This window comes from Polypterus senegalus, chromosome 8 (assembly GCF_016835505.1).
Source record: "Polypterus senegalus isolate Bchr_013 chromosome 8, ASM1683550v1, whole genome shotgun sequence".
NCBI lineage: Eukaryota > Metazoa > Chordata > Cladistia > Polypteriformes > Polypteridae > Polypterus > Polypterus senegalus.
Window position 1 is genome coordinate 207720 of NC_053161.1, and position 27816 is coordinate 235535.

General features: G+C 37.2%; 1 protein-coding gene across 1 annotated transcript in view; it reads left to right on the forward strand.

The window, feature by feature from the left end:
• erc1b (ELKS/RAB6-interacting/CAST family member 1b) overlaps window positions 1-27816 on the forward strand; it is a 559966-nt gene that overhangs the window by 153287 nt on the left and 378863 nt on the right. Inside the window, exon 10 of the mRNA XM_039760564.1 lies at window positions 4592-4627. Within this exon, the coding sequence (XP_039616498.1) occupies window positions 4592-4627 (36 nt within the window). The remainder of the gene's footprint in view (window positions 1-4591; window positions 4628-27816) is intronic.

The following is a 27816-nucleotide window of genomic DNA, read 5'->3' on the forward strand; positions in this document are numbered from 1 at the left end:
AAAATAACATAACATGATTGTCAATGTAATAGTTTTGTGACTGTTATGAGTGTTGCTGTCATCAAGGATTTGATTATCATTATTTCTTTCAATCAGGTTCGTATTTGGAGGATGTGTTGTGTTCAAGTTATATTCTGTGTTTGTCAACTGTTGTAAAGATAACAGGTTTTATTCATCAAATTGTTCACCACCCAAATCGGTACTTGTGAATGTAAGATGTTCAACAGGCATTCCCGGTATTAAGTTGTGGAAATTGCCTGCGAATATTTAGCAGTAGCTTGTGTATGAACTTAATTTAATCTTTTCCAGTCCTGCAAAGTCAGTTGACATGAGCCGCTCGGAGTACATGCATCGAAGCTTCTCAGCTGTGCTCGTGCGATCTCCTGACGCAACTCAGCCCCCCACGGCCATCCAGCTGAAGTCCATTACAGTATACGGAGAAAAATAGGTTCCAGTTATGACCATTACGCGTAGAATTTCGAAATGAAACCTGCCCAACTATTGTAAGTAAGCTGTAAGGAATGAGCCTGCCAAATTTCAGCCTTCTACCTACACGGGAAGTTGAAGAATTAGTGATGAGTGAGTGAGTCAGTCAGTCAGTCAGTGAGGGCTTTGCCTTTTATTAGTATAGATATACCCATATATATACACATATACACTGTATATGCGAGTGGACGTGTCTTGTGGGGATGGCTTCTGTTATCTTTCTCCGATCTGTGTTCACCTGTTATATCTCGTCTTTATTTGAAAAGAGCAGTGTCAGAACGGGGTGAGCGTGACCACGACTCGAGAGCATAAAACTGAATAAAAAAATTGCTAACCTTTACAAGTACCATACATTTACAGCGGCTGTTACAGACTCAAATCAAATGTATGTTTTTATTGTATAATTGTAACAATAAGAGCAGCTCACTACTCAAAACGTTTATTTTGGGTCACGTTAAGACTTGAACCCGAGACCTTCTGACTAGGAGACTGCAGCTTTAACCGCTGTACTACCCAAGAAGTCAGAATAAGAAGCCACACTAACCCGATTTCTTTTTCTTCTGTTATAGCGTTGAAAAAAAGCACATTTGTTCTGTTATACTTGTACCGTTTGTGAAAGTGCTTATTTGATATTTGGAGTTCAGTCTTCACACATTATACACTTCATGCCTTAATTTTGTCATTAGTACTAAAACATGGAAAAAGTTTGTCTTTTAGGTATGTGTTCAACATTTCTTGCATTTCCTGTCATCCTGCACTTTATATAGATCTTTGTAGACACGGAACAAATGTGAAATGTACAGTATGTGTTCCAAATAACGATATTTTTTTTTAGCCTAGGTACCTGACTCACTGATAAACAAGGCTTCAGTTGGAAGAGTTTTTTGCAGTTTCTCCGACAGTGAGGGGGATGGTATAGCAGGCTGCTTGCTGCTTGGGATTATCGATACATTTATAAGACAAAAGACGCTGAATGGAGAGGTGTGAGTGGATTTATGGTTGGCCAGATTTACGAGTTTTTTGTAAGCTTTGGTAATTCTAGTGTTAAAAGGGATCAACAATGTCAGGTCTGCCACTCAAATAGCCAGTACAGGCAAAATTACTGACTCATGGAAATTGGGTTTGTCAGTTAAATTTAAATCAGCTTAGATTTTAGTTTGATTTTCCTTTTATTTTAAAGGGTATCACCTTTGTTGATTAGCTTTGATGTTAATATCATCTGTTGAGAGAATAGCTGTGTTTTATTGGTGCTTATCCTACCAACTGAAATGCGCAAAATATGGTTTAGATGGAACCGAGCTAGGGTTAGATTTTGTATATTTTGGTGTATGTTAGTAGTACTGAATTAGATATGTTTTTGTTTGTACATTATTATTTTAAAAGAAAACAATTGAAGTAATTCTATTACTTAAATTTACGTCTTTTCTGTCTAACTGATATGTCTTGCAGGAAAACTGTTGCAGGTCATCTTATATTTTGTACTTTGGGAACTGAGAACACTGAGCAACATCTGTTGTTTAAATCAGAAGTCCTATCTCACAAGCAGATTAACTGATGTCATATTTATGGATATGTTTTTATTATAAAATAGTAAAATTAATGTTCAGTGCACAATCAAAATGAGTAGCACAAGGTTCTTGCCTGATTCAGAAGACTGTTGGATTATTACATGCCCAGACACATTACTATGAACTGAAGGCATTATATGCTGAAATGACCATAAAGATGACTAGCCTCTTGTATAAACTGTTTCCCTGTATATTTTTGTGTGCCCTGTAGTTTTATTCAACTCAAAGTTAATTCTCATACCCCTTGCTTATACTAAAACAATGTGTTAAAGTACAGTGATCCCTCGCTATATCGTCCTTCGACTTTCACGGCTTCACTCCATCGCGGATTTTAAATGTAAGCATATCTAAATATACAGTACAGGCCAAAAGTTTGAACACACTTCCTCATTCAATGTGTTTTCTTTATTTTAATGACCATTTTACATTGGTAGATTCTCACTGAAGGCATCAAAACTATGAATGAACACATGTGGAGTTATGTACTTAACAAAAAAAGGTGAAATAACTAAACATGTTTTATATTCTAGTTTCTTCAAAATAGCCACCCTTTGCTCTGATTACTGCTTTGCACACTCTTGGCATTCTCTCGATGAGCTTCAACAGGTAGTCACCTGAAATGGTTTTCACTTCACAGGTGTGCCTTATCAGGGTTATTTAGTGGAATTTCTTGCTTTATCAATGGGGTTGGGACCAGCAGTTGTGTTGTGCAGAAGTCAGGTTAGTTGGACGATCATTTATTTTTCAACAGGACAATGACCCCAAACACACCTCCAGGCTGTGTAAGGGCTATTTGACCAAGAAGGAGAGTGATGGAGTGCTGTAAATGGTCATGAAAATAAAGAAAACACATTGAATGAGGAGGTGTGTACATACTTTTGGCCTGTACTGTATATCATTGATTTTTCGCTGGTTCGCGGATTTCTGCGGACAATATGTCTTTTAATTTATGCTACATGCTTCCACAGTTTTTTTGCCCAGTTGATTTCATATAAGGGACGCTATTGGCGGATGGTTTAGAAGCTACCCAATCAGAGCATATATTACATATTAAATAAAGCTCCTCAATGATATACGATATTTTTCCCGCGCGGTGCTTGATTGTTTGCTTTTCTCTGCTTCGACATACTTAAAAGCACGTATTGATTTTTTGATTGTTTGCTTTTCTCTCGCTCTCTCTCTCTGACATTCCCTGCTCCTGATACGCATTCTTTGAAGAGGAAGATATGTTTGCATTCTTTTAATTGTGAGAAAGAACTGTCATCTCTGTCTTGTCATGGAGTACCGTTTAAACTTTTGACTAAAGGGTGTTATTTCATGTCTAGAGGGCTCTAATAATGGTAACAGTGTGGGAGAGTTTATGAGGGCTTAAAATATATAAAAATAACCATACAAACATATGGTTTCTACTTCGCGGATTTTCATCTATCGCGGGGGGTTCTGGAACACAACCCCCGCGATCGAGGAGGTATTACTGTATACAAAAAGTAATTGACAGATTTGAATGCAGGCTTTTAATGAAGTTTAAATTGAATTGAGAAAAATGATTCTTATCAGTTGCTTTTGTGTCCTTTTGTTAGCCATGTACAGTATAAAAGACTAGTTCATAAATTAAGCATTTGCTCAATGTAGCCAAAATTCCAGTATAATCAAGGTTCTCAAACTTTCGTGGATATAGTTTTGGTTTCAATCATGCTGTACAGTAGTTTTAACAGCAGTTTAAAAAGGAAATATGTGAAACTTTTTTGGTAAGTTGAAGCTGCCTGTAAAGAACTTTTTTGATATTCTTAAAAACCATTTGTTTGTTTGTTTGTTGTGCAGTTGCGTTTCCACTGTGTTACTCAGTGTTGCAGTGAGGGTGTAGCTTTCTAGGCATGTTCCTTCATGGAACTCTCAACTTCTAATATTCTATTACATTTACACCATATCAGCAACTCACAGTTGGTGTGGTTTTGTTGACAGTTAGTGTGAAAGTAGAATGCCGTGCAACAAAATTCTGATTAGTTTATTGGGGCTGTAGTTGATTGTTTTGCACCGCTATGGCTGTTATAAACTAAGCTCAATCTAAGAACTGAAACATTAAATACTGAATGCTTTCTTGTGAAAGAAGCAGATTATGTCTAATCAAGCAATGGCCTTTCTGTTTCATGTTATACACTTATTTGCAGATGGGTGTGACTGATCAAAAGTTTGTTTCTTAGTCACTGTATTTCAAGTAGGTAAAGGATATTGCAGAAGAAGCTGTCCAATTTTAAGCATTGCTTGTTGAGTCATATAAAAGATGTGAAAGTATATGCAAAAAGTGGACTTGATTTCTGTTGAAATCTGGATCCAGTACATTTATTGTTGCAGATGTATTACATTAGCAAATGCTGTATATTCAGTGACCACCCGGAAAGCACATTTTCTAGATGTTTCTTAAATCTTAACCCCAAAGAAATGTTTAATTTTTATTACTTTAAAATTCAAAGCAACAGTTGGTTTGTAGTCATAATTTTTTTCTGTCTGTCCCTTTCTCTGTCTCCCCTTCTCAAAAGCATACTGAGCTCTTATCAAGTCATCCCTCCAAACTCGTAAGTGCATCACCTTCTGAGTCTATTTTTAAGAGTACCTCATTTTTTGTTTGCATGAACTGAGTGTGCAATCTGCCTCTGTTTTTTGTGTGCTGGCATTACGTATGCCTGGTTGCCTGCATGGGTAGATGTACTCTTGACTAGGGTATTCAACTATTTTCTTTCATTTCTTTGTACTGTGTGTATACTCCTTTGCAAGAATAAGCGTATGTTTATTAGGCATACAAAATTTAGTTTCTGCTTAGCATGATTTTGTCTTTTTCGCTTCAGACTGGTTAGCTAAAATATCTGCTTAGCTACAATGTGGCCTTTTTTTGTGCTTCTTGGGAGTTTTCTTACATCTTTTAAAATGAAAAATGTAAACTTGTGAGTCCTGTCAATTAATAGTTATTTTTCCAATAAAATTAAGATTGTTTTTTAAATAAGAATAAAATCTGATTAGGGAAGTTGTATACAGTATAAACCTAAGAAAAGTGACATGTTAGCCAGACATGTAAGTAAGAATTTCTTCTAGTACTACAGCTACAAAAGGCAGTCTATTGCATTCATAATTGACTTAGCATATACTTACTCAAGGGATTAATTTACTTCACTGTTGGAGAGTGTATTGTTTTTTAGAAAAGGCATGGTTCACGTTTTTGACATTTCAGCTTATTCAATTGCAAGAGATAGCATTCTCACCCTCAAACCGTTTATTCATTGTAGAATTATTTTTTAATAAATGTTATTTTATTCCAAAATGGTAATTTTGCAACATGACATACATTGCACAAATGTTAATGTATTAGCAATGTACTAAAAGTCAGAGTGTGTGTGTGTGTGTGTTTATTTATATTTTTTATATATATATAATAAAAAAAAAAAACCCTGGGATGGGACTTTTTGGTGACGAGACGTGATCTTTTGAAGAGAGACAGAGAGACACATCTCGCAACATGGTCAAGTCACATCATGCTGACATCCTTTGGAAGCAAATCCCATTAGACGGTGACCTTTGCAAGTCACACCCTACTTAAAAACATTTTCAAACAAGATCACGGTCATCTAACCTCTCAGTTGTTGGATAAAGAACTTCAAAAATGACTAAGTAAAGAAAAAAGAGCAGCGCGTTGAAAAGAGACCCAAAAGCGATGGAGAGAAAAGAATGCCCAAAAAAATACAAAAGTGAACAATAATAATATAAATAATAAATAAGCGAAGAAGAAAGGTTGGTGCGATACACAGGCAGAGCAAGTTAAAGCTTATGAAAGTAGTAAAATTCAAAAGTATCAAAAAATGAGAGTAAAGATCACATTAGCGCAAACAAACGGAAATTATTACTTGGTGAAATAACGGAACAGTAAAAAGAGATTGACTATATGGACATAGGTGATATGTCAGAAGTATGTAGATATTGTGAGGCTTTAGAGTTTAAGTTGGAGACTTGTAGATCGTCTAATTTGTGTTGCCATCAGAGAAAAGTAGTGTTGCTTCCCAATGAAGAGGCGTATCCGCGAGAATTAAAAGATTTGTTGTTTGGTGAAAGTGAAATCAACAAACACTATAGGCAAAATATACATGTCTACAATAATCTTTTCGCGCTTGCATCATTCAATGCACAAAACATAGATTTACACAATAATGGACCATACACTATGAGAATCTGTGGTCCCGTAACAATTAAAACTATGACAAGTTTAATTTCGAAGAAACCACAGTTCGGTCAGGTGTATGTTTATGATCAAGGAGAAGCGATACAACATGGAATCGAAAGAGTTAAACGATTGGACATAATAGAAATTATACTGCCAATAATGTATACAAATCCATATGTCCAAAAGTATCGCATTTTACACAAAATTTATCTGCAAAACATGGACAAAGAAATTTTCTTGGATTTCTAAAAGAACCCAAAAGATCACAGTCGCATTTATGATAAACCAACATGTGACGAATCTATACTTATAAAAGGCAAAGCCCTCACTCACTCACTCACTCACTTACTCACTCACTCACTCATTACTAATTCTCCAACTTCCCGTGTAGGTAGAAGGCTGAAATTTGGCAGGCTCATTCCTTACAGCTTATATTGAACTTTCCAATGTTACTAATTCTCCAACTTCTCGTGTAGGTAGAAGGCTGACCCCATCTTCACGAAATTTGGTTGGCGGCTTCCCTGCGCTAACTGAAACCAATATACATACTTATTTCGGTGGTATGATGCCACTGTCGGCGGCCATATTGAACTTTTCAACGGTCTTTGTTACTTATGGGCCCATCTTCAAGAAATTTGGTACGCGGGTTCCCAACGCTAACTGAATCCTACTTACGTACATATATACGTCCATAGCCTGCAGCTCCGCGGCTACGCCACGGGATTCACGTCTCCCTGCTGATAACTACAGCCTTTTAATTTAATCCACGGCTTCTCGGCTGTTTTATTGTTCATTTATTACGATTATAGTTATTGTGTAGGTAATTTAGACTTACTTTACATTTTTCAGGTACCCATTTCCTTTATCATTCCAACCGTACCCCCATTAACATGTCTATCAAGGTGATCACCATCGATTAAGGAACTGTCACTTACCGAGTTGTTTCCATGCCCAGAGATGGCACCTACCTTTTCCATTCTCTTTGTTACATATTGCACGGCCATATCAGGCTCACTCTTGATATCCGGAGGAACATTGTGTCTTATGTATTGAATGACTGGGACAGGTTCAAGGTGTGGACGGATGATGGTACAGGAGATAATTATACTACACAGGAGCACTATAAGAGTGAAATGCTTAAGCCCTTCACCTATGGATCTGCATGTGAGTTGATTGCTGCCGCTGAATTGTTCGGTTGTCGCTTTCAAGTGTACCGAAATGGCCAAATATTTTACACCTTTCGACAACCGCCAATGCCTCTTAAACATCTTAGATTCACAGATGACGATTTCAGTAGTGGACACTTTGATGTTTATGAATGTTTAAACTCTCAAAAGCTGGATGTGAAGTTATCGATGAAACCGGTTTTATACTTACAACGCTTGACAGATGCCGAATGTCTCTTCAAAACAAGTCCTATAAATACTGTCGTAATTGAAATAAACCATGAAAGTCGAACCAATTATGACAGCAATCCAAGCTGTGAGATTTGAAACAAGATTACTTTTCACATGGCCAACTGTACGTTGCATGCTCAAGAGTAAGCTCAGCGCACAGCTTGGTCATACAAAGAGATCCTTAACAAATAATTACTGGTATATTTTCCCTCAGTTTAAAAGGGTTTAATTTTCTTCTTAATAAAAATTTGCCGCTGCAAAGCGCGGGTATTTTGCTAGTTGTATAATAATTTGACATATTAATGTCGAGTATTGTGCATTGGTTATGTGTATTAAGTACATCTACAAGTACATTCATAAAGGTCATAATGGAGTTTATTTTATTTTATTTTTACTTTACTAAAAGAACAGTCTCAGGACGAGGTACAAGCATATATAGATACTTCAGTGCAATGGAAAGCGGGTGGCATTTAATGGAATTGCAAATGCACGGTCAAAGTCATTCTGTTGAATTATTACTGATTCAATTACCAGGTCAGAATATGATTCAATTTAAAGAGGGTGAAGAAGCAGAAGCTTTAGAGCTAGCGAAAAATAGAAATACAAAGTTATTGGCTTATTTGGAACTTAATAAACAGACGTAAATGCAAAAGCACATAAGTATGCGCAAATTCCTCAACATTAAATATGGCAAAAAACAAAAAAGAGTGTGACCGAATTACTGTTGAAAGAAGGATGTATCGTGATGTTATTACGTAATTAATATATGAATGATGGGCTATGCAATGAGACAAGATTAGTTGTATTGAAAATTGGTAGAACAGTTCTAACATGTAAAATTTTAACAGGCGACAAGAAAGGTAATGTAGTACATATTTCGTGAATAACATTAGACACAAAAGGAGATCTTGCTATACCACTCATATTAATATGTTTACAGTTTCCCGTGAGAATAGCTTTTGCAATGACAATTAACAAATCACAATGATAAACATTAGAAAAAGTCGGTTTATTTATAAGAGAGAAAGACATGATATTCACTCACGAGCAGTTATACGTTGCGTTATCACGATGTAAGACCAAATAAGGAATCAAAATTCAATGCGATCTTGAAGAAAAGTTAATTCCAAATATTGTTTTTACTGAAGTTTTAAAGTAAAAATGAACATAATGCATATGTAACAATTCCCATGAAAAAAACTATCTTTTTAAATTGTACTTCCGGTTAATCAAACCTGGGGGTTGGCGAGCAAAGTAAGCGCGGGGCAGAGCTCTCTAGTATGTATGTACAGTATGTGTGTATATATATATATATGTATATGTATATATATATATATATATATATATATATATATATATATATATATATATGTGTATGTATGTGTGTGTGTGTGTATATATAAATATATAATAATATATAACAATAATGTATATTATAATGTATATATGTATGTATGTATATGTGTGTCTGTATTTATGTATGTACAGTATGCATGTATATGTATATAATGTCAGTGTTTTAAAACGAAGACCTACTTCTCATCATTGAAAATCTTTAGCTTATTTTGTCATACTCTCAACACTTTTAATAAAAGAGTATCTTTTACTTATTGGTCCTTAAGATGGGGAAGTTAGAGACAGATTACAACAGTACAAGTAGGTTAATGGATAGACACCCAAAAAGGCATGCAAAATGTCAACAACCAACAGTTTTAATCTAAGAGAAGGCATATTTGAAACATCAGTGGTTGATTGCTGAGTTTACTGAATTTATTTAGTATTTTGTTTGATTTGGGTCATTTGAAATATAAACTGACTGACTATTTATATATATATATATATATATATATATATATATATATATATATATATATATATATATATATATATATATATATACACACACACACACACAGTACACTCCCAAAATTAACAGGGGTTAGGTTCCTAGAGCACCCTCGGAATTGTGAAAAACCACGAATTTTGGATATGGTTAAATAAAATGCCATTTTTCATAGCTTAAACCCTAAATATACCCCCAAAACACTTTAATTTCAAACTCAGCTTAATACATTACCTAAAAATAAACAGTGTAAAGGTAAACCTGTTGTGACAGATAGGGGGTAGTATCGCTTCCTTGAACCCCTGTCCAAGACTCCAGACACCAGATTAAAGTCCAAAAGTTGACTTTATTTCTATGCAACAGTGCACAAATCACCCTACTCTCCACTATACTCATGAATAAACACAATTACAAATCAATAATACTCTCCACCACTCCCAGATGCGTTGCCACCCTTCCACCCAGCTCAGCTCACCGTCTGGGAGCTCCCACAGTCCTTTTATACTCCCTGACCCGGAAGTGTTCCCAATCCCCAGTCCATGTGATTCTTTATCACTTCCGGGTCAGGTACAAGTCCTTTTTTTCACCCCGGAAGTACGTCACTTCTGTTGTCGCTCTTCCTATGACGCACTTCCGGGTTATAGGGCACATATGACTCTTTGCTCCCCCCTGCAGCCCCTGTAGTATCCAGCAATGGCTGTGGATGAAAACTACATTGTCCATGATGCCCTGCTGGTCTTCGGGGCACCTCCATACTGCAGGGAGGGCTCCATCTGGCGGCCTGGGGGTATTGGCCGGGATGACAAGCCAGCCAAAGACCACACTGTATACTGTACTGCTATGTCTCCCGCAGTGCTAGAATGTAAAATCCCGACGTTACCGCTATATGTACTGTAATTCATGCAAGCGCGTTTTCTTTACCAGAAGCCTTAGACGGTGCAGCTCGTTTCATTGGCATCTTGGGGCTTTAACTGTTAAACTTCCATATACTTGGGGATTAATGCATCCCTGGATGCCAGATACTTTTTTTGCTGCACTTTAAGTAAAGTCACAATTAACAAAGAAAAAATGAAATTTTAGTGGAACACATTTTTTTTTCATGCAAGGAGCATCACAATTACTGCAACACTGATCATTTTACACACTGCTAATGAACTGTAAAAACTATTTAAAAAAACTACTGGAACAATATGTACAAAGTGCAACTGACGCCATGGATGTAAATCACTAAGTCATCTGCGCTTAAACTGGCTGCACACAGAGGTAAGCGCTGATGCTTGCAGGCTAGTCTTAGTGCAGCTTGGGTCACAGAATTGCACACAAACACAGGAGATTGTAGTGGCAGGAACTTTATTCAAACACTTCAAACAAACATGTCTCTTTCCGAAGTAAAACTACATTGTCCATGATGCCCTGCTGGTCTTCGGGGCACCTCAATATTACAGAGAGGGCTCCATCTGACGGTTGCAGGCATGCAGCTATTTAACAATTAAACAATAGACAAACATCATAGGGGAGCACAACCCCCAACAGTAGCAGATAATGTCTGGGGGAGGAGAGAGAACTAAAGCAATCAGTCAAAAAAGGCAGGTATGGTTCAGGCTTTTAAGTAAGTGTAGTGTTGCACGATGTTTCCTTTAGAAGCAAAAGCTCCGTTGTTGGAATAAGTTCTTTTCAATTGCGGCATTTCAATTAACCGAAAATATAGAGATGTGATATTAAAAGGCGATATCCCTCCCATAGTGATTACAGCGGTTATAAATCACATCAGAGATATATACTTAGCTTTCTTTAATGATGGTTTACGCGGCATTACAGACGGGATGCCTATGACAAACTTTATCAAGGTGGGAATCTTGATCTATGCAGTCTGCCATCTGTCGTCCGCTGCGCAGGAAGGCTTTTTCTGGACGGAACTTTATCAAGGTGAGTTTAGTTTTATTACACAACAAAGGAGAGCGTTACAGCTCTTCTAAAGGAGCCTCTTCAGGCGACTGTGTAGCACCGCCTTTGTTCTTCTTCAATCCAAATCCCTAAAGCAGATTCCATCCAGACTACTTCCTTATTACATCCACTTATAACTCATTTTGGAACCTGGTTAAAAGGACACTGTGGCCGTAGATCTTATATTCTTTTCCTACTTTTTAAATAAAAAGAATCGTAGCCTCATTGATGCCGTAATGGCGTCCTACAGCGGTGTAGCTTTTCCCTTCCTTCAACATATCCAAAATGTTTACCTTTTCGGCAATCGTTAACATCTTCCGTTGGTGCTTGGGCAAGGCCCCTGAAGCAGTAGCAGGAGCAGATCGTTTTGGAGCCATAATGAAGGACTTGACTATGCACAAAGATAAACACAAAAGAGCATAAAAGTTAACTCTTTACACAGCGAAACATGTTGATGCTGAATGAGCGAGACGAGACTTCCTGGTTAACGCCGTGGAATCGAATTCAGCCCAGTGTCGCTGAGCCATTCAGCACACAGGAACTTAATTGCGTGCTCTGATTGGTTAGCTTCTCAGCCATCCGCCAATAGCATCCCTTGTAAGAAATCAACTGCCAAACCAACTGAGGAAGCATGTACAGGAAGTAAAAAGACCCATTGTCCGCAGAACCCACGAAGCAGCGAAAAATCCGCATTATATATTTAGATATGCTTACATATAAAATCCGCGATAGAGTGAAGCCGCAAATGTCGAAGTGCGATATAGCGAGGGATTACTGTATAACTTGAACACAACACATCCTCCAAATACGAACCTGATTGAAAGAAATAATGATAATCAAATCCTTGATGACAGCAACACTCATAACAGTCACAAAACAATTACATTGACAATCATGTTACGTTATTTTTAAAATATTTCCTTTTCTTTTTCATAAATTCTTTAACACACTACTTCTCCACTGCAAAGCGTGGGTATTTTGCTAGCATAGGATATAAAGGATGGACGTCCAGAGCAGGAACTGCGTCACCTGAACTGGAGTATAGTCGAGTCCCTTCCACCTGTTCTTCGATAATTTCAAAAATAGTTTCATCTATATCGCAGTCTAAAAGGGCCGCCAACATTGTAATTTCTTCTGATAAATCTTCAGTTCTCTCTCTGAAATACATAATATCTTATGCAGAATCCATTTCATTGGCAGTAGTAAGCATTTTTCTAATTAATTCTTGTGCTATCGATTCACCAATCAATAACCAGAGGGTGTGTTAGAGCCCACCCTCTCAACTTTGACGAGTTTTTATTTCAAGTCGTATTTCATGATGGTTTGGAGGAATGTTATGGACAAAATTAAATAAATAAATAAGCAACAAAAAACATATTTCGTGACACATTTATTTATTTATCCTCTCGTTTCATGAGATATTTATTTATTTAAGCTCTCATTTCATTACACATTTATTTATTTATGCTCAAATTTCACAGTACTTTTATTTATTTGTGCATTTATTTATTTAATTTTGTCCAAAATATTCCTCCATAATAATGAGCCTAAGTAACTCTGAAGCTGACATGTGGTTATTTGCACCAACATCACCACTGAACATTAATACCTAACAGTTCCAGACTCCGGAAATAACCAGACATTATGCCACATATCTGCTGTTTACAAATTAATGAATTAAAGTTGATTCTTATCATATCATTCCCTGCAAGGGTATTTACAGTCATGTGAAAACATTAGGACACCCTTTGAAAGCATGTGGTTTTTTGTAACATTTTTAATAAATGGTTATTTCATCTCCGTTTCAACAATACAGAGAGATTAAAGTAATCCAACTAAACAAAGAAAACTGAAGAAAAGTCTTTTCAAGATCTTCTGTAAATGTCATTCTACAAAAATGCCTATTCTAACTGAGGAAAAAGATAGGACACCCTCACATGTATTCCCTCTTAAATTGGCTCAGATCTCACACAGGTATATCACACCAGGTGCACATAATTAGTAGATCGTTACTCTGCATGTTGAATGAGGCTTGCCCTATTTAAACCTCAGACATTTAGTTTGGTGTGCTCCTGACTGTTGAAGTGAGAGTGAGCACCATGGTGAGAACAAAAGAGCTGTCAGAGGACTTCAGAAAAAAGATTGTAGCAGCCTATGAGTCTGGGAAGGGATTTAAAAAGATCTCAAAAGATTTTGAAATCAGCCATTCCACTGTCCGGAAGATAGTCTACAAGTGGAGGGCTTTCAAAACAACTGCCAACATGCCCAGGACTGGTCGCCCCAGCAAGTTCACCCCAAGAGCAGACCGCAAGATGCTAAAAGAGGTCTCCAAAAACCCTAAAGTGTCATCTCGAGAACTACAGCAGGCTCTGGCTACTGTTGATGTAGAAGTACATGCCTCTACAATCAGAAAGAGACTGTACAAGTTTAACTTGCATGGGAGGTGTGCAAGGAGGAAACCTTTGCTTTCCAAGAGAAACATCGAGGCCAGACTGACATTTGCCAGAGATAAAGTTGACAAAGACCAGGACTTCTGGAATAATGTTCTTTGGACAGATGAGTCCAAAATTGAATTATTTGGACACAACAGCAGAGGACATGTTTGGCGTAAACCAAACACAGCATTCCAAGAAAAGAACCTCATACCAACTGTGAAGCATGGAGGTGGAAGTGTCATGGTTTGGGGCTGCTTTGCTGCAGCAGGACCTGGTCAGCTCACCATCATAGAATCCACGATGAATTCTACTGTGTATCAGAAGGTGCTTGAAGAACATGTGAGACCATCAGTTAGAAAATTAAAGCTGAAGCGGAACTGGACCATGCAACATGACAATGACCCAAAACATACTAGTAAATCAACCAAAGATTGGCTGAAAAAGAAGAAATGGAGAGTCCTGGAATGGCCAAGTCAAAGTCCAGATTTGAATCCCATTGAGATGCTGTGGGGTGACTTGAAAAGGGCTGTACGTGCAAGAAACCCCTCAAACATCTCACAGCTGAAAAAGTTCTGCATTGAGGAGTGGGGTAAAATTTCCTCAGACCGATGTCGAAGACTGGTAGATGGCTACAAGAACCGTCTCACTGCAGTTATTTCAGCCAAAGGAGGTAACACTCGCTATTAGGGGCAAGGGTGTCCTATCTTTTTCCTCAGTTAGAATAGGCATTTTTGTAGAATGACATTTACAGAAGATCTTGAAAAGACTTTTCCTCAGTTTTCTTTGTTTAGTTGGATTACTTTAATCTCTCTGTATTGTTGAAACGGAGATGAAATAACCATTTATTAAAAATGTTACAAAAAACCACATGCTTTCAAAGGGTGTCCTAATGTTTTCACATGACTGTATTTACATTGTGTCCCTGCCTTAAGGGTGATGTTTCTTTCAGGAATATCTTACCATTGCAACATTTCCAGTAGCAGCTAATACGTTTAGAAAATTATTAAATACTGTGGATGAATTCTTATCAAAACTAGTTACTGTAGGATTGTCTCCTTGTTGGATAAGACTGCAATTAAAACTTTTCTTGTTACCGCTCATTTAAGTTAATATTTAGCTGTTCACTCTCCTTCACTGCAATTTGTGATTTTTCTTATGTTATTTATAGTTAATTTTTTTACTTCATAAAAAGATCAATAATTACGTTTAATGGTTTACATAACTTGCAAAAACCTTCCGTCTGTTCTTAAGTTCTTACCTTCTTGCCAACTACAACTTAATTTTCCAAGCATCAACTAATGAAAACGCTGGTGCCCCCTTTAGAAGGTGTTTCTGCAGCATTATGCGCTGTACCGCTTTGTGATGCAACGTTTAGAGTCATGATGAAGTTCTATAGGTGGTTTTTGTCCAAAAAAGGGGCTATTCTCCTTTTAATATAACCATGCTATGTAAATCCACCTATACTGCAAAGGTAATGTTAGTGAACCTCACACTTTCATAGCCTATCACAAATTTCTTGTGTATTAAAACTGTTTTGTTTTGTCATTCTTTTAAGACTAATGCTGCATTCAGTACTGCATTTAATATGAATGATTTCAGCAGGCCTCAAATTATTATTTATTCCCTTTGACTCTTCCAGGGCTGTTTTGTAGCAAAAACATCTACACACAGCACGTAAACTAAGGTGTTACACATTATATGACTTCATTTGAAGAAGATGGCAATAAATACTGCCTTATTTTTTTTATTAGGAACGTGTTACTTGGACCACAATGTGGAAAATTCAGCAGTCTTCAGATTGGGAATTATAAAAGTCTCATTTAGATGTCTGCTTTAATAAAAAATGAATAAAGGGCCTGGCAGTGTTGAATTTGCAGAGTAATTCTTGGCAGCCAGCTAGCAGCAGACACTAATGTGGGTGCCTAGAGTGATGTGGTATGGAGCTTAGTAGATGGCCAGGGTTCCTTAGCTTGTAAAACATTCACCCTTATTCAGACATGGTCTTTGCTTTGCTCTACTCATTAACTGTTTCTTTTAATAGCCTTGCACTCCTGTCTAGCCTTTTAAATTACTAGAACAGAGCTGATTTTTTAAAGTGTTATTTTTCTATCAATTATATTTATAAATCACCAAAATCCTAAAGATTAAAATATTCCTCAATGTTATTTTTGCGTGTTTTCAAGCTGATGTGGTAGGGCAAAAGTGTTTATAGGACTAATCCTATTATAACCTTTTATGTGATTTTTTTTTTATGTCTTCTGCAGTCATTTGTCCCAGCGTATTTTACCAGCAGTCATAATATAATTCACACTAACAGTATACTGTACTGTGTATACTATGCCATATATAGAGCAGTAAGCAATTGATTTTTTAAAATATTTTTTATAAAATTTTATCAAGCATAAAATCACACAGGTAGCTTTCCAATCAAAGTACCAACATTCCGGAATATTAAAACATAACCAGCACTTAGCAATCCACCCTCTAATTAGTTTAGAGAGCCATATAAACCAGAAACTTGTTCCGAGGTACAGCAATCCGTCACCTGTATTAGAAACATCAAAAGAATACTTGAAGCAGAGGTCAGGTGGGCTTTTTTAGAACTTCATTAACATAGTCTTTCTAAATTCTGAAGAAACTTTGTACCATTGTTCATTAGGAAAAAGATTCTCCACTCGATACTTAACATCACTTGGCCATTGAAGTAAAAAGATCAGGATAGGATTTTTCTAGTTAAGCATAGTAAGTTGATGAGTGAGTAGCAAAGAACATCAAAATATTTATCTTTTAATCCTTTCCTATTTTAATTTCTTTTTTTTTTAATTTTATTAATTTTATTGTAATCATTCCATAAAAATCAATCAATTTTAACAAAAAGTAGGATTGAGAACTAGTCGACCCCCACCCCTGAGAGAGAGAGCAAGGCCAATAGAGTAAAACTTAAGGCTTGTAAACATACCTACTGTAAATTGAAATTCTAAAAAAAAAAAAAATTTAGATGAGTAATAATTGCTAGTTCAACACTTTCTGAAGAATAAGCCAGCATTTCCCTAAAACTAGACCTAGTGTTGAATAACCCCAAAGTGTATGACTTAAGTAGACTGGTGCATGATGTATTGTTTGGAGTTAGAATTCTTTTTCTGATACATTTTAGTTAATTTCAATATTGATACATGTGCATGATTGACAGTTTTAATATGACTCACACCAGGCTTCTTACAGAATGAAGAAAATTGTATGTTATAAATAAGTGAAATCCATTGCTTGAAAAAGAATATATCTTGTCAGTGGAGGAATTCCATAACTTATATGAGATTTTGATTTAAATGTCCCTTTTCTGCTCATTGCCAAAGGTAGTCTAGAAATTGGCTGAAAATTTCCTAGAAATGGTATGAGTGCCTTCCAGATTAGTAGAAAAATTAGTTTAGAGGAGTCAGGCAAGTTCCTTTTGACAGATTGTGTAACTTGCACATAAAAAGCAAATGTTTTAACTGACATGATTTATCAAAGGGCACAAACATGTTTTCAATATAGAGTCTCCAAAGATCCTAATGACTTTCAGGACTTGCTGAATGCATTAGTGATGGTCGGGCATGCTAGTGGGTAATGTAGAATTTTGGTAATGAGAAGCTTTATTCTTTCTGTGTCAAATCACAGAATATTCAACATGCATTATTTTTTAAACTGTTAAACTGTTTGTTAAATGTCGTAATGTGAACTCGGGAACAAAAAAAGTGCTTTTGCATCTTTGCTTGCTGTGGTCAGACAGACTTTTGTGAGGGGATTCACTTAAATCTCTCTCTCTACATAAAATCTACTTTCTGTCTATCTGTCTGCTTTTCATGAGAGAGCTACTTAATGGATTTAGATCAGATTTTTTTCTATATTTTCCTTGAACAATCCAGTTGATTTTGCGACTTGTCTTATTGTGCTAAGTATCATAGTTGACTGGCGGCAGCAATTCATTAGCGAGAATCAAGAGAGAGGCAGCAGGCTGAGGAGAGTGGGGAGTCGGGCAGGACCATCCTCACTTGCGTGTCAGCCTCCGAAGTACCTCTCACCATGTTTTGGATTTGTTAGCGATACCTGTTTGTTTATTGATTTTTAAAGTTTGTCCTGTTTCACTACTATATGGGTAGAGCCGTGGGAGACAGCAGTAGTAAATAAATCAGACTCATGGACATTTTTCTGCTCATATTTGAAACAAAATTCCTTATTTGAAATGGTAAATCATAACTATTAACTATTTTTCACCGATAGAAAATATTATGAATTATTAAATCTTGTAAATACCAATTTATTGTTACTGGATTTCAGACTGTGAACTTTGTTTTTTACAGCCTAAAGCATTATGTCCCACTAATGCAGATTGTCATTGCCTATTAAATACATTAATACTAGTAGAATGAAGATTGTATGCCATTAATTTGTATGCAAACTAATATTTTCATACAGCCAGGTGTTAAAGCCCGAGGTTCATGGAGTGGTATTTACAGGGCATCCAGAAAGTATTCACAGCGCATCACTTTTTCCACATTTTGTTATGTTACAGCCTTATTCCAAAATGGATTAAATTCATTTGTTTCCTCAGAATTCTACACACAACACCCCATAATGACAACGTGAAAAAAGTTTACTTGAGATTTTTGCAAATTTATTAAAAATAAAAAAATTGGGAAAGCACATGTACGTAAGTATTCACAGCTTTTGCCATGAAGCTCAAAATTGATCTCAGGTGCATTCTGTTTCCCCTGATCATCCTTGAGATGTTTGTGCAACTTAATTGGAGTCCACCTGTGGTAAATTCAGTTGATTGGATATGATTTGGAAATGCACACACCTGTCTATATAAGGTCCCACAGTTGACAGTTCATGTCAGAACACGAACCAAGCATGAAGTCAAAGGAATTGTCTGTAGACCTCCAAGACAGGATTGTCTCAAGGCACAAATCCGGGGAAGGTTACAGAAAAATTTCTGCTGCTTTGAATGTCCCAATGAGCTGACAGTGGCCTCCATCATCCGTAAGTGGAAGAAGTTCGAAACCACCTGGACTCTTCCTAGAGCTGGCCGGTCATCTAAACTGAGCGATCGGGGGAGAAGGGCCTTAGTCAGGGAGGTGACCAAGAACCCGATGGTCACTCTGTCAGAGCTCCAGAGGCCCTCTGTGGAGAGAGGAGAACCTTACAGAAGGACAACCATCTCTGCAGCAATCCACCAATCAGGCCTATGTGAGAGTGGCCAGATGGAAGCTACTCCTTAGTAAAAGGCACATGGCAACCCGCCTGGAGTTTTCCAAAAGGCACCTGAAGAACTCTCAGACCATGAGAAACTTTGTCTGATGAGACAGAGATTGAACTCTTTGGTGTGAATGCCAGGTGTCACGTTTGGAGGAAACCAGGCACCGCTCATCACCAGGCCAATACCATCCCTACAGTGAAGCATGGTGGTGGCAGCATCATGCTGTGGGGATGTTTTTCAGCGGCAGGAACTGGGAGACTAGTCAGGATAAAGGGAAGGATGACTGCAGCAATGTACAGAGACATCCTGGATGAAAACCTGCTTCAGAGCGCTCTTGACCTCAGCCTGGGGCGATGGTTCATCTGTCAGCAGGACAACGACCCTAAGCACACAGCCAAGATATCAAAGGAGTGGCTTCAGGACAACTCTTGTGAATGTCCTTGAGTGGCCCAGCCAGAGCCCAGACTTGAATCCGATTGAACATCTCTGGAGAGATCTTAAAATGGCTGTGCACCGATGCTTCCCATCCAACCTGATGGAGCTTGAGAGGTGCTGCAAAATGGAATGGGCAAAACTGGCCAAGGATAGGTGTGCCAAGCTTGTGGCATCATATTCAAAAAGACTTGAGGCTGTAATTGCAGCCAAAGGTGCATCGACAAAGTATTGAGCAAAGGCTGTGAATACTTATGTACATGTGATTTCTCCGTTTTTTTATTTTTAATAAATTTGCAAAAACCTCATGTAAACTTTTTTCACGTTGTCATTATGGGGTGTTGTGTGTAGAATTCTGAGGAAAAAAATGAATTTAATTCATTTTGGAATAAGGCTGTAACATAACAAAATGTGGAAAAAGTGATGCGCTGTGAATACTTTCCAGATGCACTGTATAAATGTACTAGCTCTGTTACCTGGAGTTGCCTGGGGAATTACTTAACACAGTGGATTCAGTTATAGTGATGTCAGTTAAACGGACGTATAAGAACTACCATGTATCTAATTAAGTGCTTTTCTGTATACAATATTTTATATTAATTTTACTAGGGTCTAATGTTATTACCTTACTGCAGCTACTTACTCTGGAATATGGTAGATACCATTGGACATGAATAGATCATTCCTTCTGTAGATAAATGTGTGCTTTTCCTGGTTGAACTTGGCTTTTGTTAATGGAAACTACAAAACATAATTTTACAGGAAACTGTATTCTTTGTAATTTAAAAGGGTAATTAGTTGGAATAAGGGGCATTTGGATATAAATATAGTTTCAATTTGTAGCCCAACATATGAAAATGGTAGTTTTAATTACATTTGAATGTAATGTCTTTGACCTATAATCTTGTACTGTTAGAAAGTTTTGGAGGGTTTTGATCAAAAGCAGTGCACAGTGAAACATGGTTTACTTTTATCTTATTACATACTACATTAATGTGGTGCATGCAATGAGTAGATTGTTTTAAGCAATGTACAGATAAAGAGCAGGTGAAAATAAATAATGTGCAATGTCCACCTCCTTTGTTCTCTCCAAGAGGAACCTGTTTACTAAACTGTGCAAGCATTTAAATTTAGCAAGGCATGGCATCACTCCTGGCTTGTGCTGGTCCCAAGGCTTGAAGTGGACTGGTATGCTGTTTCTGCTTTGTGAACTCGAGCGTAGAAGCACATTGCGGTCTGACCTCCAAGGGAATACCACAGTTCTCAGCAGAATTGCATGTATTTCATGTTTTAAGTCAACAATCCATGGGGTACAAAAATTGTTATTTTTAATAATTCAATAAGTATTTATTTCATGCCCCATTACAATAATTAAGAAGTTGCTGACAGATTAGGGAGTATTGCATGTACTCAAGAGCGCAACTTCGTAAGCATGTTTTCTTTAAGCTTTATGGAACTTCTGGTTCAGCCTTCAAATGAATAAAGTGGCAGCCGAATTTGTCTGTATCTAAAATGTTTCAATGAAATTACCAATTAGTGATCCTAGGGAATAATAGGAAAGGGATCTCTAGATTAAAATTCCTGAAAAGGAATGGAAATCAACTATTTATTGAAATATTAAATGTATTCCATAGTTTAATTATCAAAATTTGTCACTGATAACATATATTGTATCTCATTAAATCTGTGAGCATTGTCAAAACATTCTTAAAATATGATGTTGTTCAAATATATTTTTTGTGAATGCCCCAAACTTAAATAAATTTCAGAAAAAAATATTAGCATATTTCTCAGATAGCTTTTAATTTAAAATAACTGCTAATACATTGATTGCCTTATTTGGTGGAGTACCAGATCAGTTTAAAGTGCATTATGAGAAATCTGTTCTAATATTCTACACCACATTGTTAGCACATGGACTTACTTAGCTAACTGTCACTCCGTCATTTTCTAACCCATTTGTCCTTTACAGGGTCATGGGGGGGTGCCAGAGGCTATCCCAGCTAGCCTAGGGCAACTGGCTATCGCAGGGCAAACACGCACACCCACACAAACCACACACTAGGGCCAATTATTCCACCTAACCTGTATATCTTTGGACTGTTTGGGGGGGACCCATGCAGACATGGGGAGAATATGCAAACTCCATGCAGGGAGAACCCACTATGCAAACTGAAAGAATTACATTCCACCTTCTAGAACGTACTGTGCACTGTGTTATATCATATTAAAAAAATTCTAATTCTGTTTAAGAGGATCTGTTCAAAGCTTTTTCAAAATGTGTCCATAACACTTGAATGGTAATTCAAAAATATGTATGCTGGTCCAATGCTTAACTTTCTCACTCTACTTGCTGTTTTAACATACCTCATATAAAGAACTATTCTGTTGATGTAGTTCTCTGTTAATACTTTTTTATTTCCTTTTGAGTGGGAGATAAATGCAGAGTTCTGTTTTTGAACTGATTTTAAACCACACCGTTGTGTTTATTTTGTTATTTTATTCTATCTATCATCTCCCTTAGGTCCCATTGGCTTAGTTCCCAATAGTAATTTACTATATTGGTCTAGACACAAAATACTAAGTTCCAGTATTTGATTTCTAGACTGAGAACGAATTGTGCAAGACCTGATCTAGTACTGTTTCCACTCATATATAAAGAGCTCTGTATTTTGAGGCATGATGTCTTCTGTCTATGTTGATATGTATGATATTTCTTATTCTGGTCATTTTTGTATTTGACTGATTGAAAGTTCACAATTTTCATCTTCATAGGAAATAAAATCTAATACACTATACTAGTTAATTTTCAAGTATTTTGAATATTTATTAATTGTTTGAAAAGTAGAATAAAACAAATCCATCAATGGAAGGATTAAGACAATCCTAACGTGCTTGCAGGAATCTTAGTAGGTACAGCCAATAAGTTAATTATTATAATAATTTTTAAATGAATTCACGGTAGTAAAATTGCAAAATGGCCTTCACCTTCTTATTCATTTATCTTTGTGGATAAAAACTGACCTGTGATCTAAAAGCTGAGATGAACAGTAAAATCAATGAACTGTTCAATCGTTATTATGTAAACATGTTCCTCTAAATTTGTGTTTAGTTAATTTTACTTATTTTGTAAGCTTCCTAATAGTGAAAGTATAGACAAATAGTAAAATAAATCATACTAAAGCCAACTCACAAATGAACAATGAACAAAAAATAGTTTTGGATGTTTATAATTACTATCAAAATCAGTGTCTGGTTCAATTACATTTGGCCATTTTGACACTTGCTTGCATTCCTTGATGTGCTATTACACATTGAGAGGATTAAGTTAGAGTAGGAAAATGATCTGACATTGGGTTTATCAGCTGAAGTACTGTTGTGTCCAGGTCACTCTCGAGTCTCATTTGCAAGGTTAGCAACAGCATTAAGTGCCATTTTAGAATGTTAAGAATCAAAAAAGGGTGACAAAATTTTCAAAAACAATATGAGCATCCTTGACACAATCTCTAACATGAGTTTGTAATTCTTAACTGATACTTTTTCCCCCTTGATTTAAATGCTTAGTCTCATCTTGCCAAGTAATACATTGTACATTTTGTTTTTCCTGTACAGTGTTAGTTCTGAGGTGTTGGCTTTTAGTTTAGGAAGAGAAGTATAGTGTGGGCTGTGAAAAGAAACCATGTGTACAATAGAAACAGCTTACTTAGTGCAAACTCTGTGTAAATAAGCACCAAGAGAGCTGTCAAATCATTGGCAAAGTAATTAACTGAAAATTAAATGAACTTAAAATAAACTTTAAAAAAAAAATTAAAAATTTTAACTTGCACTCTTTACATTTGTTCTGTCGTACATTGACACAACACATGCCTTCTCAGATATGCTGTCAACAGCCTACCGTGAAACTGTAGCCTCTAGACTCTTACTGCTCTCTAAATCAGCCTCCTTGTCAGCAGTTTGAACTAAAGTAGAAAGTCCTTTTTCTGGAGGTGCAGGGACAGGATGTAAACAGAGCACTTTTTGGTAATGTCACCTGGGCTCTGTCTCTCACCCAGCCCACACTGTACTGGGCTGCTCTACACTGACACCACAATGTCACATAAACTGCTTCATCAACACACAATATATTTAACTTTAAAAGTGTGAAATAACTGTGAAGGTTAAAGGGAGTTGCTCAAAAAGTGTCTGGTTATAGTTAGCATGAAATAATGACTAAAAATAATAGTATTTAATTGGTAATCGAGAACTGGTCTCCAGCTTCAACCCTGGAGTGCTACTGCAGCAGCTCGGTTTCTTTTTTAAAACGTTTCTTAATTAGTGACCAGTTTTTGCTGCTAATTAACTCTATTGTCTTAGTTTTAATTTGACTTCTGATTTAAGACTTAAGACGCATTCATTTTTTTTTTTCTTTAATAAGCAGCCAAACAATAATGAGATACAAAACATAGCCAACACGTAACCTGTGTCCACCATACACTGTTTGAAAATAAAGAAAGGTGAAGGTCTTAGTAATGATGATCCGCTCAGGTCCACAAAACATTTTGACATTGTTTTTAGAAAAAAGAAAATCAACAATTTTGGAAATGTCTGGTGTAGAATGAGAGCATCATCAAGCCATTGAATTAAATAACATTTTTAATTAACAAGAATGGCTTCTAATTCAGAAACTGGCTGGAGTAAAACTGGTTAGAGTCTCATTTTTGTTTGACTGTCATTTAAGGAAAAATGAGGCTATTCGGAGGAACGAATTTTAAAAAAAATATGGCAATTAAAATGAAGGGAAAAGAAAATACTTAGCGTCAAAAATTGGTTTCTAAGAAATGGGTCAGAATAAAATCCTGCAGCTACGGTAACACTCCAAGGCTGGAGTTGAAAACCCATATCCCATATAGTATCATTAAGAACTTTTTACTGCACTTGTGGCCTCAAGTATTAAAAATATAAGTGAGAACAGTTTTAAGCAAATGTCACTTAAAGCGCCATTTTCCTTAAGTAAAAAGTTTGTTTTGGCTAAAATATAAAAGCACAAAAAAGGAAAGCGTCTCACATGTCAAACAAGACTAAAGAAAAAATGGCTGGCAAACAGAACATTAATTCTATAGTGACTTTATGCTCTTTTTCTTCTTCTGGTTGCTTCTATTAGGGGTCACTATAGCGGATCATCTTTCCATATCTTCCTGTCCTCTGTATCTAGCTCTGTTACACACACCACTTTGTCTCCCAACCATCCAAACCTGAGTTGACCCTCTAATTTACTTATTTTTAATTCTGTCCATCCTTTTCACACTCAGTGCATCTTTAACTCTGCCGCTTCTAGCTCTGTCTCCTGTTTTTTGGTCAATGCCACCGTCTCCAACCCATATGACATACTTGGTCTCACTACCATCTTATAGACATTCACTTTCACTCTTGCTGGTACCCATCTGTCACAAATTATACCTGACACTCTTCTCCACCCACTCCACTCTGCCTGCTCTCTCTTTTTCACATCTCTTCCACACTCCCTGTTACTCTGTGCTGTTGATTCCAAGTATTTAAACTCCTCCACCTTCTCCAACTCTACTAAATGCTTCCTCACTATTCCTCTGAACTCCCTCTCATTCACACATTTATTCAGTCTTATTCCTACTAACCTTTCCTCTCTAAAGCATATCTCCACCACTCCAGGGTCTTCTCAACCTGCTCTCTACTCTCACAACAGATCACAATGTCATCCGCAAACATCATAGACCATGGGGACTCCTGTCTAATCTCATCTGTGAACCTGTCCATCACCATTGCAAATTAGAAAGGCCTTGGAGCTGATCCCTGATGTAATCCCACCTTCGCCTTGAATGCAGTCATCACTCCAACTACAGACTTCACCACTGTCATACTTCCCTCGTACTTATCCTGTACAACTCTTACATGCTTCTCTGCCACTCCCAACTTACTCATACGGTACCACAACTCATCTCTAGGCACCCTGTCATATACTTTCTCTGAGTCCACAAAGACACAATGCAACTCCTTCTGACCTTCTCTATACTTCTCCATCAACACCCTCAGAGCAAGCATTGCATCTATAGTGCTCTTTCTCGGTATGAAACCATACTGCTACTCACTAATTATCACCTCCTTTATTAAACTAGCTTCCATTGCTCTTTCCCATAACCATGCTGTGGCTCATCACTTTTATTGCTTTGTAGTTACTACAGCCCTGCACATTTCCCTTTTTTGAAAAAATTGGTAAAAGTATACTTCTCCACTTCTCAGGTGTCATCTCCCTTTCCAAGATTGCATTAATCAATCTGGTTTGTAACTCCACTGCCATCTCTCCTAAGCACCTCCATGCTTCTACAAATATGTCTGCTTCCTCCTTGAAAATCAGTTGCACTTCTTGGTTCACTATCTCCACATCCTCCAGCTTTCTCTCTTTCTCTCTCTCATTTTCTTTATTCATCAACCTCTCAAAATACTCTTCTCAAAATACTCTTTTCATCTGCTCAACACACTCTCCTTGCTTATAAGTACATTTCCATCTTTATCCTTTATCACCCTAACCTGCTGCACATCTTTCCCAGCTTTGTCCCTCTGTCTAGCCAATCAGTACAGGTCCATTTCTTCCTCCTTAGTGTTCAAACTCTCATGCAACTTATCTTAACCTTCGCCACCTCTTTCTTCACCTTACTTCATATCTCCTTGTACTCCTGCCTACTTTCTGCATTTCTCTGACTATCTCACATCTTCTTCAACAACCTCTTCCTCTGTATATTTTCGTGTACTTCCCTATTCCACCACCAGGTTTCCTTCTCCTCGTTCCACTGTCCAGATATCACACTAAACACCCTTTGGGCTGTCACCCTTACTACTACTGCTGTAGTCGCCCAGCTTTTTGGTAACTCTTCACTGCCACCCAGTGGCGATCTTGCTTCCTCCCTGAACTCAACCTTGCAGTCTTCCTTTTTCAGCTTTCACCATTTAGTCCTTGGCTCTGCCCTCACTCTCCTTAACTTCTTGATTTCCAACATCATCCTACAGACCACCATTCTATATGGCATCCTAGCTTTCCCCTGCCACCACCTTGCAGTCTCCAGTCTACTTCAGACCGAGCCCCCTGCATACAATATAATCTACTTGTGTGCATCTTCCTGTACTCTTGTACATCACCCTGCGTTCCTCCCTCTTCTTAAAATACATATTCACCAAAGCCATGTACATCCTTTTCACAAAATCTACTACCATCTGACCTCCTGCATTCTTTTCTTTAACACCATACCTAACCATCACCTTATCTCCTCGGTTCCCTTTGTCCATTGAAATGTTCTCTAATCACCACTCTCTCTCTTTCCTTGGATGCACTCCACACCACTTCATCCAACTCACTTCATAAATCTTATTTCTCATCCATTGCACACCCAACATGCAGGGCATGTGCACGAACAGCATTTGTCATCACACCTTCAGTTTCCAGCTTTATAATCATCACTTTGTCTAACACTCTTAACACATCGAAAACACTCTTGACACACTGTTACTTCAGGATAACACCTAACCCATTTTTCCACCCATCCACACAATGGTAGAACAATTTGACCCTGCCTCTGATATACCTTGCCTTACTCCCCTTCCATCTGGTATTTTGTGTGCACAATATATCAACCTTTCTTCTTTCCATCATGTCAACTAACACTTTCTCCTTACCCATCATACTGCCAACATTCAAAGTTTCTACCCTCACTTCTATTCACTTTACCTTCCTCTTCTCCCTCTGCCTTCGGACACACCTTCCCCCTCTTCTTCGGCCAACAGTAGCCCAAATTCCGCCAGAACCCTGTTGGCTAACAGGTACTGGTAGTGTCCATTGTTAACTTTGGCCTCGACCGATACGGTATTGTCCGCATATTGATGTGGCAAAATTTTACTTTGGATGCCCTTTCTAATGTAACCCTCCCCATTTATCTGGGCTTGGGATTGACACAAAGAAACACATTGATTTGTGCATCCCCTGTGACTGTGACTATGTTCTGTACATAGGGGGTACATAGTACAATGAAGTTCTTACTTGCATGTCTCCTTACAACAGTTGACAATTCACAGCAAAATATTTGGTCATGCCTGAGATGACACACTCTGCTTATTTTTTTCTGTTTTTAAGGGTTAACGAGCAGGATTTAAACTTTGTCTTTGTATTGTTATCTTATCATGCTGTGGTTAGGGCTAATAAACCGACAAAAAATGCATGATTGAGTAAGTTCTTATATAGAAATATCCAGTTAGATTTAATGT